The following is a 15,793-nucleotide window of genomic DNA, read 5'->3' on the forward strand; positions in this document are numbered from 1 at the left end:
AAATGGAATTTCAAGGAATAGCCGTGAGTCAACTGCCAGCCCACCAGCCGTCAGTGAGCTGCCAGCACATCAGGCTTGAGTGACTGAGCTGCCACCCCAAGAAACCATTTGGCCCACAATGTCCATACTAGCCCTCTGGAAACCAGTCCCTTCAGCCCACAGCACCCATACTAGCGCTCCAGAAAGCCCCCACCACTGGCCACCAATATTGGAATTGGCGGAGAGGTGGAATATTGCGTTGGGGACCAGTCCTCCCGTGTGAACATGGGACCCAATGGGTCACACTTAGTCTAGCATTATATGTAAATATTACTTTTTTTGGCTATTTATTGATTTTACAGCTGCTTAAAGTGCATCTTCCAAAATAAACAAACAACTACGTTGTGCGTTAAAGCATATTGCTAAATGATTATGATCATCTGTCCTATAATGTGTCAATACCCTTGAAATTGAACCTTGATGACAGGTGAGGATATATCCTTTCCTAAACACATATCTCCAACCCCATTGAAACAAAAATTCTACGACATGGACTTGGGTATTGGAAGTCAGTAAATATAAGCAATTGGACAGAATATGGACAGAGCTAGATAGGGCTCTTAAAGATAGCGGAGTCAGGGGATATGGGGAGAAGGGAGGAACGGGGTACTGATTGGGGATGATCAGCCATGATCACATTGAATGGCGGTGCTGGCTCGAAGGGCCGAATGGCCTACTCCTGCACCTATTGTCTATTGTCTAATATGAAGGACTATTTTCCTGTCAGGATAGTGTGAATTAATTTTAATGCTGATCATATTCACAGGTGCTGTTGCGATAGACTTATTTCACTGGTCATGCTATCATAACCTTTCTGGTATTATATAATAACAGCTTTGGCTCAACAAAGAACGCCAAGATAGATGCTTTCCATCCCAATGCTAGTCATTGATGACAATGTTGAGTTTGTTTTTGTGAAAAAAAATTGCAACTATGTAGGTTTTTACTTTTTTCCAGATGAATATTAGCTGATAACGCAATACTTATATTATATATTTTTTTCATTTCAGCTGCACTTTTAAACATTATTTTCTGTAGGAGCCATTCATCCTTAAGTCAGAATATTATAGTCATGTCTTGATATTTCTAGTTCTTATCTGTATGTAGGCTGGTAGTTGGGATTTGATATGTAGAGGGGTGTGTCTACATCTGGAGAGGCTAGCGCAGACTAAGAGATTTAGAATTTAGTTTGCCTCGAGGGATGGTGAGGATAAGAATTTATACCACGATCATGAGACGCCTCACGGAAAAAACAGTTAGTAAGAACAAAAAAATATGAATTATTTCTTTTTGTATTACTTCAATAAGACCAATTAATCAAGAAACAATGACTGGAAGATTCGTTTTTGCTATCTGTTAGTGCGTAAACTATATTTCCACCACATCCCCGAGTAGTAACGGTAATTAAAAGTTGGACTGAAAAGTTTAGAAATTGCCGTTACATTGTCCTTGTCTTTTTCCCACTTCATTCAGCATATTTTTGTTAATTTATTCTCCTATTTTTCTTAATGCAGTTGTCTCTCTTCCAGCCCATTAAGCATAATCTATTCTTCACCTACTTGTCTGAGCTTCATCACTGATGAACCCTTTCTCAGCTTCAGCTATGATTCTGCCAAAGGATTTTCTCCAACCTACTATAAAGTTGAAGGCGAAAGAGACTGCGTGATGGTTGAATCCAGATTTCCTAAAGGAGTTCAAGCAGCATTTGCGAAAGTAAACTGTTTATATTGACATTGAAGGTCGAGACCCTTCATCTGGACTGAGGGGGAAGAGAAAGAATGGCCAGTATGTAGCAGTACAAGGGAGGGATGGGACTGAGGTTAATGGATATTAGGTGGAACCAGATTGGAATGGGGTAATGGGCAGATGCAACCAGGTGGGAGAGGGGGAAGGAGGTAGCTTGAACAAAGGAAGGAGAAAACTAGGTGAACAGGTGAGTGTGCATGGAAGAAGAACACCCGGGGCTGTGGTTTACCTGGTTAAAAATTCCAAGTTTATGCTATTGGGTTATAAACTATGCAAGCAGAATATGAAATGTTGTTTTTCGAATTTACACTTGGATTCACATTGAACAAAATCATGAAAGACATAATATTTTAATTAAAATCTTGTTTCATTCACCCTGCTTCAGTTATCACTTCAGTTTTTTTTGTCATTTGAGTATAATGCTTAATCCCTGTTTTTTTAGGCTATACCTATGACCAACTCAAAATAAATTTACACCTTGTGAAAATCATGTACATACCACTTAACTATTCAGGATAGCTATTATAAACTGAGTCTAATTAAACATTTACTTACGGATAATAGTTCTGGTTGACTCCGGCAAATGGATTATTTACACAAGAACTAAAAATGAAAACAGATGCGAAGAGCAGTGATATGACAGTTGTGGCTATAGCCATCTTAATCATACTTCCACAAAGGAATTTCAGCTTGGATATAATGATCCCACTGGAAATCTGACCAATAAATGCTCCAGGAATAAGTGTTGCTCCTGCAAAATAAAGTTTAAAATCAATTGCATTTGTGTTAAATCATTGGCCATTCTTTTGTATTTTTCTGGTATAATGATAATTAGCTGCCAAAATAAAAGTTCTCTTAACTTTAATTTTATTCATTTTCAAAATTTAGCCCAATCTAAATCATTAATGAAAAAACAATGATTGTTCAGTATCAGACACCGTTGTATGCTCTGGCTGAACAACTTATTTTTTTATTTTTTTATTTTATTAACAAGAATAAAACAGTCATCATATAAAATTATACAATTATTGTACAGCTTCAATTTTTACCTTTTAACTTGAAAATAAGGGAAAAGAAAAGAGAAAGACCAAGAGAGAGAAAAAGTGAAAGGTGAAAAGATAAGACCCCTAGACTACTAAAGTAGTGTGGCCAAAGAGTGAATAAAGATGTAAGAAAGGAGAAGGAAAAAAAAAGGAAAAAAAAAGAAAGAAAAAAGTGAAGATATACCTGCCTCTCGTCCCCCCCCCCCCCCCCCCCTCCCCCACCTCACCCAACCCATAGTTGGATTTAAATCCAAAGTTGTGTTGCGCCATACTATCTTTGTAGGAATTCGGTGAAGGGAGTCCATGTCTTGAAAAATTGATCTGTTTTTTCTGCCAAGACAAGCCTAATATTTTCCAAATGTAGTCTCGAACATGTTTGTAATCCACATCTTAACAGTAGGGACTGATGTGTGTTTCCAAAATGTAAGTATTAGTTTTTTCGCCGTTATCAGGCCATAATTAAGGAAACGTCTTTGAAATAATGTTAGCTCAGAACAGGCTTCTGACGTACCTTGAGTGATCAGTTCAGTGTTGGGGTCCAATTTTATTTTAAGTATGTTAGAAAAAAATTCAAAAATTCCCCTCCCGAAATTGTGTAACTTTATACTAGAGGCAAAAGAATGGGTTGTAGTTGCTTCCTGAAGGAGACATTTATCATAAATAGGAGAAACATTTGAGAAGATCTTATTCAGTTTAGACTTTGAATAATAAAGTCTGTGCAGTATTTTAAATTGTATTAGCAAATGCCTGACGTTAAGAAAACAGTTGTGTATTTCCTCCCTTCTGTCTTTTAAAATTGTTAGGCCGAGTTCATCTTCCCAAGCTCGTCTAATTACTTCTGACGATGGGGTTTGTATATTTAAAAGGGTATTATAAAGGGACGATATTAACTTATTTGAATCCGTGTTTCTATTCATACATTCGTCTAGTATAACCATATATTGACAGTCTTGGGTATATGATTTCAGATAGTCTCGTATTTGAAGATATCTAAAGTATTGGTTACCTTTCAGATGATATTTCGACTGTAATTCTTGAAATGAGAGAAGAGTTCCCGTCTCATAAAGGTCGCCCAGTTTTTTAATTCCTAATCTTTCCCAGTATGTGAACGTCTTGTCTAAAATAGACGGCTTAAACGAGAGATTATTGGTGATTGGTGAGAGAAGAGATAAATTTCTCAGTTTAAGGGTTGACTTCACTCGTTTCCAGATTCGTAGGGTATTATGGATAATCGGATTTTTCTCATATACTGTTTTCTTCAAATTCATTGGAGAGAGGAGAATCGCGCCTATATTAAAAGGCGAACAATCTTCTCTCTCCATAAATCCAGCATCCCTGCCTCACTGGACTCCCATCAATTTGCATACAGGGCAAATAGATCGACAGAGGATGCCATCTCTCTGGCCCTTCACACTGTCCTGACTCACCTGGACAGACAGGGCACGTATGTGAGGATGCTCTTCATTGACTATAGCTCTGCATTCAATACGGTCATCCCCACCAAGCTCACCACCAAACTCCACCAGCTAGGCCTCAGCTCACCGATATGCGCTTGGATCCTGAACTTTCTCACGGAGCGACCGCAGGCAGTGAGACTGGGCCCGCACCTGTCCTCCACCATCACCCTGAGCACCGGCACACCACAGGGTTGTGTACTAAGCCCCATGCTCTACTCCCTCTTCACTCACGACTGTGTCCCTGCATTCGACACCAACACCATCGTGAAGTTTGCAGACGACACAACAGTGATTGGGCTGATCACCAACGGTGATGAAACAAAATACAGAGCGGAGGTGCAGAACCTGGCGGACTGGTGCGCCAATAACAACTTGGCACTAAACACCTCCAAGACCAAGGAGCTGATTATTGACTTCAGGAGGTCCCATTCTGGAGAATACGCCCCAATCTCCATTTATGGGGAAAGTGTGGAGAGAGTGTCCAGCTTTAAGTTTCTGGGCACTCACATTTCAGAAGACCTCACATGGTCCACAAACACCGCCGCGCTGGTCAAGAAGGCACTGCAACGACTGTTCTTCCTGAGGACATTAAAAAAGACTGGTCTGCCCCAACAGCTGCTGACAACGTTCTACCGCTGCACCACAGAGAGCATACTAACGTATGGCATCTCTGTGTGGTATCTCAGCTGCACGGAGGCGGAGAGGAGAGCTCTTCAGCGCGTCGTCAACAGAGCGCAGAGGATCATCGGGACAGAGCTACCAGCCTTGGAGGGCATCTACCACACGCGGTGCCTCAGGAAGGCCCTCAGCATCCATAAGGACTCATCACACCCCTGCCACGGTCTGTTTCAACTACTTCCCTCCGGCAGACGTTACAAGGCCTTCTACGCCCGAACCTCCAGACTCAGGAACAGTTTTATCCCAAGAGCTATAGCGGCTCTGAACCAGCCCTAATGAGTGCCCCCCCACCCACCCCCTTTGGACAGTCTCCCTCAGATGGTCACGTCAATCAATTCAGCTTGTTTATTTATGTATTGTATTTATTTACCTTTCTCGTACATCAGTGGAGCTGCACACTAAATCTCGTTGCACTGACGTGCAATGACAATAAAAGATATATTATTATATATTATTATTAACCTGTTTACCTGTTGGCATGGGTTGTCCATCCAATAGATTACGTTTTTAATATTCGTTGCCCAGTAATCGTACAAAAAATTGGGGAGAGCCAATCCGCCAATTTCTTTGGGTTTACATAGGTGTCGTTTATGGATTTTGTGTGTTTTATAATCCCAAATAAAGTTTGTGATCAGAGAATAAAGTTTTTTTTTTAATTTTAGGGAGATAAATCGGTATTGATTGAAATAGGTACAGGATTTGTGGAAGGAAGATCATCTTTATGGCATTTATTCTACATATGAGGGAAATCGGAAGTGTTTTCCAAAATTGAATAAGGGCATTTAGTTTGGTAATTAATGGTGGAAAGTTTGCTTGAAATAAAGAAGTATATTTTCTAGTTGCGCAATCTCCAAGACTCCAAAAACTCTGTAGCAATTCTAAAAGGGAATTTTATAAGGTGTGTCGGATCTTGAGGCTTTATTGACATAATTTCATTTTTGTTCCAGTTTATTCTATAACCTGAAAAGGAACCGAATTCCTCTATAAGATTTAGTATGTTTGGAATGCTAACTTGGGAATTGGTGATATATAGTAGTACATCATCTGCATACAATGATATTTTATTAGTATTAGTATTATAGCCATGAATATTCGGATGTACTCTTATACTTTCTGCTAAAGGTTCAATCGCAAGGGCAAATAACAGGAGTGATAGTGCACACCCCTGTCTATTTCCCCTGGATAGCTGAAATTTAGGTGAGAGTATTTGATTAGTCAGTATTCTGGCAGTCGGCTTGTCATATAGCAACTTTATCCATGAAATAAAATTTTCTCCAGTTGAAATGTTTGCAATACTGTAAAAAGATATTTCCATTCTACAAAAAGGGTTCTAAGAGTAAACCTAGCAATTATAGACCTGTTAGTTTGACTTCAGTGGTGGGCAAATTAATGGAAAAGATACTTAGAGATATATATAAGCATCTGGATAAACAGGGTCTGATTAGGAACAGTCAACATGGATTTGTGCCTGGAAGGTCATGTTTGACTAATCTTCTTGAATTTTTTGAAGAGGTTACTAGGGAAATTGACGAGGGTAAAACAGTGGATGTTGTCTATATGGACTTTAGTAAGGCCTTTGACAAGGTTCCTCACGGAAGGTTGGTTAAGAAGGTTAAACTGTTGGGTATAAATGCAGGAATAGCAAGATGGATTCAGCAGTGGCTGAATGGGAGAAGCCAGAGGGTAATGGTGGATGGCTGTTTGTCGGGTTGGAGGCAGGTGACTAGTGGGGTGCCTCAGGGATCTGTGTTGGGTCCTTTGTTGTTTGTCATGTACATCAATGATCTGGATGAAGGGGTGGTAAATTGGATTAGTAAGTATGCAGATGATACCAAGATAGGGGGTGTTGTGGATAATGAAGAGGATTTCCAAAGTCTACAGAGTGATTTAGGCCATTTGGAAAAATGGGCTGAAAGATGGCAGATGGAGTTTAATGCTGATAAATGTGAGGTGTTACACCTTGGCAGGACAAATCAAAATAGGACGTACATGATAAATGGTAGGGAATTGAAGAATACAGTTGAACAGAGGGATCTGGGAATAACCGTGCATAGTTCCTTGAAGGTGGAATCTCATATAGATAGGGTGGTAAAGAAAGCTTTTGGTATGCTAGCCTTTATAAATCAGAGCATTGAGTATAGAAGCTGGGATGTAATGTTAAAATTGTACAAGGCATTGGTGAGACCAAATCTGGAGTATGGTGTACAATTTTGGTCGCCCAATTATAGGAAGGATGTCAACAAAATAGAGAGAGTACAGAGGAGATTTACTAGAATGTTGCCTGGGTTTCAACAACTAAGTTACAGAGATAGGTTGAATAAGTTGGGTCTTTATTCTCTGGAGCGCAGAAGGTTAAGGGGGGACTTGATAGAGGTCTTTAAAATGATGAGAGGGATAGACAGAGTTGATGTGATCAAGCTTTTCCCTTTGAGAGTAGGGAAGATTCAAACAAGAGGACATGACTTCAGAATTAAGGGACCGAAGTTTAGGGGTAACATGAGGGGGAACTTCTTTACTCAGAGAGTGGTAGCGGTGTGGAATGAGCTTTTAGTGGAAGTGGTGGCGGCAGGTTCGTTGGTATCATTTAAAAATAAATTGGATAGGCATATGGATGAGAAGGGAATGGAGGGTTATGGTATGAGTGCAGGCAGGTGGGACTAAGGGAAAAAAGTTGTTCGGCACGGACTTGTAGGGCCGAGATGGCCTGTTTCCGTGCTGTAATTGTTATATGGTTGTTATATGGTTACTTGGTCAAATGCTTTTTCTGCATCTAATGAAATAATTGATAAGTCTTCCTTTATCGTTCTATGTGAATACATTATATTAACCATACGTCTCAAGTTGTTGAATGAGTGTCTCTTGGGTATAAACCCAGTTTGATCAGAATGTATTAATTTATTAACGTATTTACTTCGTCTTCTTGCCAGGGTTTTAGCTAATATTTTCTGATCTGTATTTAGCAATTGCTCTATATGATCCGGCTCTTCGTGATCTTTATCTTTTTTGGAACAACTTCTAATCTTGTGTGTGGACTCAATAAGAAGTAGAATCACTGGGAAACATTGTTTCCTATCTTTTGACAATTTGAATAACTACATTTCACTCTCTCTATTTTATTTTGCTATCCATTTAGCTATTTGACTCCTAATTTTCCATATTCTGAACTTAGTCACGACTGTACGTTTTAAAAGCCTTTTGAAAATCCAAATACAACGTCATATAAATTAAAGATGCCCTTTTTACAAGGTTGATAGAGCAAATTGGCGAACAATGTGCGACTAGGAATGTCCCTTTTAACCAATCATAGCATACCTATTTACTATAATCTTAGCTATCAAGAAAATTATTTAAACTACTTACCTCCAACGATTGCTGCTAGGCTAGCAGTTTGGCTAAACTGATTTTCAATGAATTTTGGTAAAAATGTCACAAAGCCTGTGATCACTAGACCTTCAGTGCAGCTTGCTACAACTAAGCACATGAAAACCGAATTGTTCAACATTTTCTGAGGAAAAAATGGGGTGAACAATCAGTGAACACAAGCCTCTGATGGTTCTATAAGCCAGTTTGACTTTATAGAAAGTGCACCATAAAGATTAAAAGATGTGTTGGCCTAAAAAAACATTTACAATTTAATATGATTATTGAAACAGTTCTGTGTAGTCACTCTGGCCAAAATATATTGGAGCATAAGGATCATGTTTTTAAATCGACAGTGACAGTGTGAGAGCACAGACAATTCTTCTTAATAAGGGGAACGGTGCACACAACTATACCTTGTTGTTAAAATTTGTGTGACTAACACATCAGGTCATCTTTAAAAACTCTTATAGAACCTTCTCCTCAGAACCAAGCGATTACTAAACATGGTGCGCAAGAAGCAGGAAAGGAGAGAATGTGTATCACACTGCCCACCATCACTTTTTCGGATGGAAATCGTGATGAATGAAATCCAAGCTGGGAGGGAGCTGCTGCACACCAAGGGAGCCAGGAGGCATTTAAGGGCAACAGTTTGTGTTCTACGACTCTCTATATCTGTGAATAGAGCAGCAAAACAGGGGCAGTGCGTCTTCATTGGAATATCATTATTAGCAAGTGGCTTTCTCGTATTATCTGAACAATGTCAGGGCCACCATGAACAGAAAACATTTCATTCATATTCTCATACTTACTGAATTCAAATAAGCTGACATGATGTGGTAGCACAGCTGTCAGCTGGCAGTGTGGCCCAAGGAAATGTGGAATAATTAAGTAACGAGTACTTTGACTACAAAAAGTATATCAAGTTGATCCACGTAAGCTAGTGCTCACGTTGATCTCGGAGAAGCAGCAATCAAGGAGAAGCAAGGATAAGATTACATCTATCCAATCAATGTCTCTTATATAAGGTCACCCCTAATCCCCAATATTTCAGGAAAGCAAACCTGGCCTATCGAATTTCTCCCCATAGTTAATCCTCCAATCTAGGCAGCATCCTGGTGAATTTCCTCTGCACTCCCTTCAGTGTAATCACCATCTTCCTCACAGTGTAGCAGCCAATAGAGCACAAAATTCCAAGCGCTGGCTGCCTAACTTGGGGGAGGGGAGGAGGGGAGGGGGAGAGAGTGCGGGGGGGGGAGAGGAAGTGGAGAGAGAGAGAGAGGGCGGACTTGAACTCTGCGAGCGGTCGGCGCGGACACTGAGCACGCGTGGCCGACTGAGAGTGGGTGGCGGGCCTCAGGAGCTCTTGGGATCTCGCAGGACCTTGGAAGCCCAACCAAATTACTGTGTGTTCAGCGGCTTCAATCCAAGCCCTGGGGGAGAGGGCGGCTGGGCTGCGGGCGGGGTGGCCGAGTGCGAGTCGACTGTGAGCGGGAGGCGACAAAATGACTGCGAGTCAAGGGGGGGTGGGGGCGGTTAACGTAACTCACAGCTCGTGGAAAACAGTGTCCAGCATGCTGCGCGCTGAAAACTATGCGCAGCGGGCCGCGAGGACCAGAGTCCTTGTGATGTCATCAACACGTTAACGTGATAAAAGATTTCAGATTTGTGAACAATTTTAATAAATAACTCGAGAAATAATGAATCAAATTTTCAGATGAGGCAATTTTTGACATCATGAGGTAAATCTCTATCGGAGTATGTAAAAATGTCACCGTTAGCGCATCGTGTTTTCGAGGAGATGTGAATCACAGACAAACAAATAAACACACACACACACACAAATACATCCACATCCAAGAGTTTTAATAGCTACTGGACCAAGTGCAGACCCGTTGGGTGTGTTCCCCCAACACGTGTTTGCGGGGGGGGGGGGGGGGGGCGGGGCGGGGTGGCATGCGGCGTCACACACACTAACCACCCCCATACACACACTAACTACCCCCCTTGATATTATATTAATATTATTAATTTGCTCCTTATACCCCATAACCGCCCTATCCACTGACGCATAGCCCCCAACTCGCAGGTGCGTCTAGAGAGGGGGAGGGGTAGAAAGTGAGGGGAGAGAGAGGGGGGAGAGAGGAGGGGGGAGAGAGGGGGAGGAGAGAGTGGGGGAGGAGAGAGTGGGGGAGGAGAGAGGGGGGAGGGAGAGAGAGAGAGGGGAGGGAGAGAGAGAGGGGAGGGAGTGAGAGAGGGGAGGGAGAGAGAGAGGGGAGGGAGAGAGAGGGGGGAGGGAGGGAGAAGGGGGGGGAGAGAGAGGGGGAAGAGAGAGAGAGAGAGACACACACACACACACACACAGTTTTAAAAGTATAGAGATAAGATAGATACCCTGAGTTATGAACGCAAGCCAGCCAAATGCCTTCTTCACCACTGTTTGCCTGTATTGTTACTTTTCAGGGAACCTTGTACTTCAACCTCACATCCCTCTGTTTGAAGGTAGACACAAAATGCTGGAGTAACTCAACGGGTCAGGCAGCATCTCTGGAAAGAAGGAATGGGTGACGTTTCGGGAGACCCTTCTTCGGACTAATGTCAGGGGAGGAGGCGGGACTAAGATAGAATGTAGTTGGAGAGAGTAAGACTAGTGGGAGAACTGGGAAGGGGGAGGGATGGAGAGAGAAAGCAAGGGCTATCTGAAGTTAGAGAAGTCGATGTTCATACCGCTGGGGTGTAAACTAGCCAAGAGAAAAATGAGGTGTTAGCCCTTCAATTTGTGCTGGGCCTCACTCTGACAATGGAGGAGGCCCAGGACAGAAAAGTGAGATTGGGAATGGGAGGGGGAGTTGAAGTGCTAAGCTACCGGGAGATCAGGTAGGTTAAGACAGACCGAGTGGAGGTGTTCAGCGAAACAATTGCCGAGCCAGCGCTTGGTCTCGCCGATTTTGACACCTAGAACAGCGGATACGGTAGATGAGGTTGGAGGAGATGCAAGTGAACCTCTGCCTCACCTGGAAAGACTGTTTGGGTCCTTGGATGGAGTCGAGGGAGAGGTAAAGGGACAGGTGTTGCATCTCCTGCGGTTGCATGGAAAATACCTGGGGAAGGGTTGGTTTGGGTGAGAAGGGACAAGTTGACCGGGGAGTTTCGGTGGGAACGGTCTTTGCGGAAGGCAGAAAGGGGAGGAAATGGGAAGATTTGACCAGTAGTGAGATCCCATTGGAGGTGGCGAAAATGTTGGAGGATTATATGCTGTAATTTCTGCTTGATCTCATTTCTTTAGTCAACTCTTATTTGACTTCTCAAAATGTCACGTCACACTTGTCAGAATTTAATTTAATTTAAGTAAGATCAATAGACATGTGAAAGGGCGATTAACCTCAAGCTAGTCTATTGCCATTCAAGCTACATGGATTAAAATCACATGTTAACTCTGTTAATCCTGGATAAATTGGAGCAGCCATGTTATTAAAATTGAGTAAAGGCTTCTGTACTGCTAAGCCATTTTGGTCAAGTTAAATGTGCCTTAGCAGAACTCAGACAAGCTGCTTAATGGTGCCAGTGTGTCTGTGGCCCAGATAAGAGCTGCAGAGAAAGAATGGGACATCTGCAGAAGTCTTACAATGAGGTGTAAAATGCATGGAGTTAATTGGATCAATGCAAACCAGACATACATAGTGTAAATCAAAGATCCTATAGCGGAGCAAGATGGATTACTCTCACACAAACGTGTAGTACGCTCATGGGCGGATTAATGGGCGATTTTAAGACTCATTTTAGCAACCTGCCCCCGCCATCTTGTTCCGCCATCTTGTTCCGCCATTTTGCTCCGCCCTCTTGCTTCCGGCCAAAGATTGGATCCGCAGCGGGGAGAGAGAGTGCGGGGCCCGGGGCAGCAAGGAGAGAGAGTGCGGGGCAGCGGGGAGAGAGAGTGCGGGGCCCGGGGCAGCGAGGAGAGGGAGTGCGGGGCAGCAGGGAGAGATAGTGCGGGGCCCGGGGCAGCGAGGAGAGAGAGTGCGGGGCCCGGGGCAGCGGGGAGAGGGAGTGTGGGGCCCGGGGCAACGGGAGAGGGAGAGGGGCATAGGAGGGGGGAGACATTGTAGTGAGGGGGCAGGCGAGGGAGTGCGGGGGGGGGGGGGGGCGGGATAAGGCCTAGTGTGTGTGAAGTTGCGGGGAGGTTTACAATGTTTCTTATTTACAATGTTTCTTATTTAATGTCCCTTGTCTAGTCTGAAATAAAGTTCATTATTGGATCAGAAGAAATATAATTGTGTGTGTTATATGATTATATACATTTATATAATTTTCATGTATGTGTGTTTATAAACATTTTATTCTTTAACAAGAATTAACAGAATTATGAACTAACAGAATTATGAATCTAACCCTATATCACGCATAAAACGTTCCGCAATGTCAATCACCCTGCGAGTCGGGTCGGTTCCGGTTACTACAAAATCAACTCAAACACTGCTTGTGAACCATTTAAAAAGAAATGATTTAAAAAACATTAAAAAAGACAATTACCAGAATCAAATGTTATTGTTGACAAGCAGTATGAACTGACAGATTTATGAATCTAACCCACACAAACTGTTGCCCCACAACATTGATTACACTGCGAGTCGGGTCGGGTCAGGTAGGCTCAGGTTGATCCCTTCCATAGCATACTACACATCAGTCCATTGCATTTCGCAGGAGTAGCCTATCTTGCTCCGCTATAAGATCTTTGGTGTAAATAATGTTGCAAAGCCTTGCTTTGTTCAAAGGTACACAAAATTGCTGGAGAAACTCAGCGGGTGCAGCAGCATCTATGAAGCGAAGGAAATAGGCGACGTTTCGGGCCGAAACCCTTCTTCAGACTCTTTGTCTGAAGCCTTACTTTGCAAAGCCTTACTTAGTTCGATGTTGATTGGGTTAAATGTTAAGCTTTGTCTGGGTTGTCTGAATCCCAAGGCACATGTTGCATTATTCATCTCTGTTAGTTTCCTTTTCGAAGCCTTACCAGATACAAGTATTAGCTACTGTATTATTGGGTTGGGGAACTGTCAGTTATGTACAATGTTAATCGATATGTGTTATTGGACTGTACAGAGACCACCCCCATGTGGTTCGGCCCCTCAAAGTGCGGGGACCTATAAAAGGTTACCCCGAGGTCCGATGTCAATCTTCTGGATGAGTGCTTGGGACTGCGTGACCTTTTGGAGTGTCTCTACTTGCATGAGGCGAGAAGGGCTTGCCCAAGCAGTTGCAAAGATCGAACCCGTGATGGTTAGGTATTGTATAGGGGAACTGTTATTGTGTATCCAAAATAAAGTTTAGTTGCTCAAGTGCTTGACTAGACTAGGGGGAGCATAGAATGAGCTATTTACATTGGGGGCTCGTCCGGGATCTCAACTACCCCCAAACACAAGTTTGCGATTAAGGGTGTTGAGCTGTTCCCGATCGTGTGCAGAGATCGGCACCACGGTGCGGTTTTCGCATTGATTTTCGGCACTTCGCTAGTCAGAGCAGATCGATCATTCGCGGACTTGGGAAAGGGTCCCAACGAGATCAAAGAACAGAGTCTAGTAAGCACAGGGGGATGATAGCACTCCTTTGGGTTGGAGGCCCTTAAAACTAAGCTGGGGTTAGAGGCCCTACTACTTGGTCATAGTTGGCAGGCTGCAGCTGCTGGCAAAAGCCATCTTCCATGCGTAAGGATTTTTGGGTGTTGGATAATTGGGGTAAAAGTGTGTTTCAATTAAATATCTGGGATTTGTTTAAATCGGAATTGTTAAAGTCCGATTCGTGGCGGTTCGATTGGGGTTCGGATTCTTCCGATCGCTGTGTCGGGGAGGAGTCGTTCCGTTGACTGAATAAACCATGAGGAGGATTTATTAGAGCGTGTGATTAATAATAGTAATAAGAAGTGGATGCTTGTCGCTTATATTGGAGTGTGTCTTTGTCTACTTGTAATTGTGGGGGATAGTTTCTTGTTTGATTATAGTATAGCTTGCGTGGTTCGGGTTTATTTGTCTGTGGGAGAGATTGCTGCTAAGTTTTGAATATTTGAGAAACTGGAGATTCTTTGTTTACAAGCTGAAAGTTGAATAGGTGATTGTGATCAAACTGATAAGAAAGTTGAGTGCACAATCGAAGGGCGATTGAGTCGAACAATTGAATGGAGCAATTGAGTTGAGTGATTGAACTGAGCGATTGAATAGAACGATTGACTAGCGGTTGGGAAAGATTGAATGTATAATTGTGTGAGAGGTGTGAATCTGCTAGACGTTGGCCATGTGTGAAAGCGATCTCAGTGGTCTTGGAGTCAGAAAGGGAGGAGTGAGTGCTTTGAAATTAACCTGTATTGTGACTATTGTGTAAGGATGGGAAATATTCTGGAGAAGGACCAATCAAACATTCCTGAAAGCCCATTGAGAATAATTTGTGAGAAAATTCCTCAGGAAGCAGAGAGATTAAGGAAATTGTTGGGGCAATTAAATAAAAAGTTAGGAAGCGAGATATGGCCGATAGGTGGGCTGAAATCTATAATGTGAATAACCTACGTAGAAAGAATAGTTAGGCGATACGGGAATAGTGAAGAGGGGAACAAACTCATGAAAATATGCAAGATGTTTTATACCGAAAGAAATGTTAATAAATAAATCGTTTTGCTATCAGATTTGAGGATGGCAGCTTCGAGACTAGGGATAAGGATGGAAGAAGAGAGAACTGGTCCTTCTCTGGATATTTCGGAAGAGTGAGAGACATTGAAAGTCAGCAGCAGGAGCAGGAGAGAGCACAGGCTTTTAAAGGGGAGATGACTACAGTGGCTCTTAAAGGGCAGGTGGACCCGCTGACTAAGATTAAACTGATCAGATTTAACAAAAGCGCAGAAGTTAGTGTGGATCTCGAAGGGAGAGAAGCCCAACATTTAAGAGAATGTGCAGACTTTATTGGAGCAGAGTCGCAGCATTCCTCTCAGCCCTCTCACGTTCCTAGTTCTAAAATACCTTGTGCAGCCTGCGAACAGCAAAGATCTTAGAGCAGAGCAAGATGGGCTACTCCTGCGAAATACAATGGGCTGACGTGTAGTACGCTACGGAGGGGATCCTGGGCATTTTTCCCCGCCCATTTTAGTAACCGGAGCCTACCTGACCCGACCCGACTCGCAGTGTAATCAATGTTGCGGGGCAACAGTTTGTGTGTGTGATATAGGGTTAGATTCATAATTCTGTCAGTTCATACTTCTTGTCAAGAATAAAATTTGACTCTGGTAATTGTCTATTTTAATGTTTTTTAAATCATTTCTTTTTAAATGGCTCACAAGTAGTGTTTGAGTTGATTTTGTAGTAACCGGAACCGACCCGACTCGCAGGGTAATTGACATTGCGGGGGAAGTTTTTGTGTGTGATATAGGGTTAGATTCATAATTCTGTTAGTTCATAATTCTGTTAATTCTTGTTAAAGAATAAAATGTTTATA

The 15,793-nt window shown here is 42.5% G+C and overlaps 1 protein-coding gene across 1 annotated transcript in view; it reads right to left on the reverse strand.

Moving 5' to 3' along the window:
• Positions 1-15,793, reverse strand: part of LOC116970817 (solute carrier organic anion transporter family member 4C1-like) — a 101,585-nt gene that overhangs the window by 40,967 nt on the left and 44,825 nt on the right. The window contains exons 7-8 of the mRNA XM_033017368.1: positions 8,324-8,468; positions 2,341-2,536 (exon numbers count right to left, since the gene is read on the reverse strand). Of these exons, the coding sequence (XP_032873259.1) occupies positions 2,341-2,536; positions 8,324-8,468 (341 nt within the window). The remainder of the gene's footprint in view (positions 1-2,340; positions 2,537-8,323; positions 8,469-15,793) is intronic.

This window comes from Amblyraja radiata, chromosome 3 (genome assembly GCF_010909765.2).
Source record: "Amblyraja radiata isolate CabotCenter1 chromosome 3, sAmbRad1.1.pri, whole genome shotgun sequence".
Lineage (NCBI taxonomy): Eukaryota > Metazoa > Chordata > Chondrichthyes > Rajiformes > Rajidae > Amblyraja > Amblyraja radiata.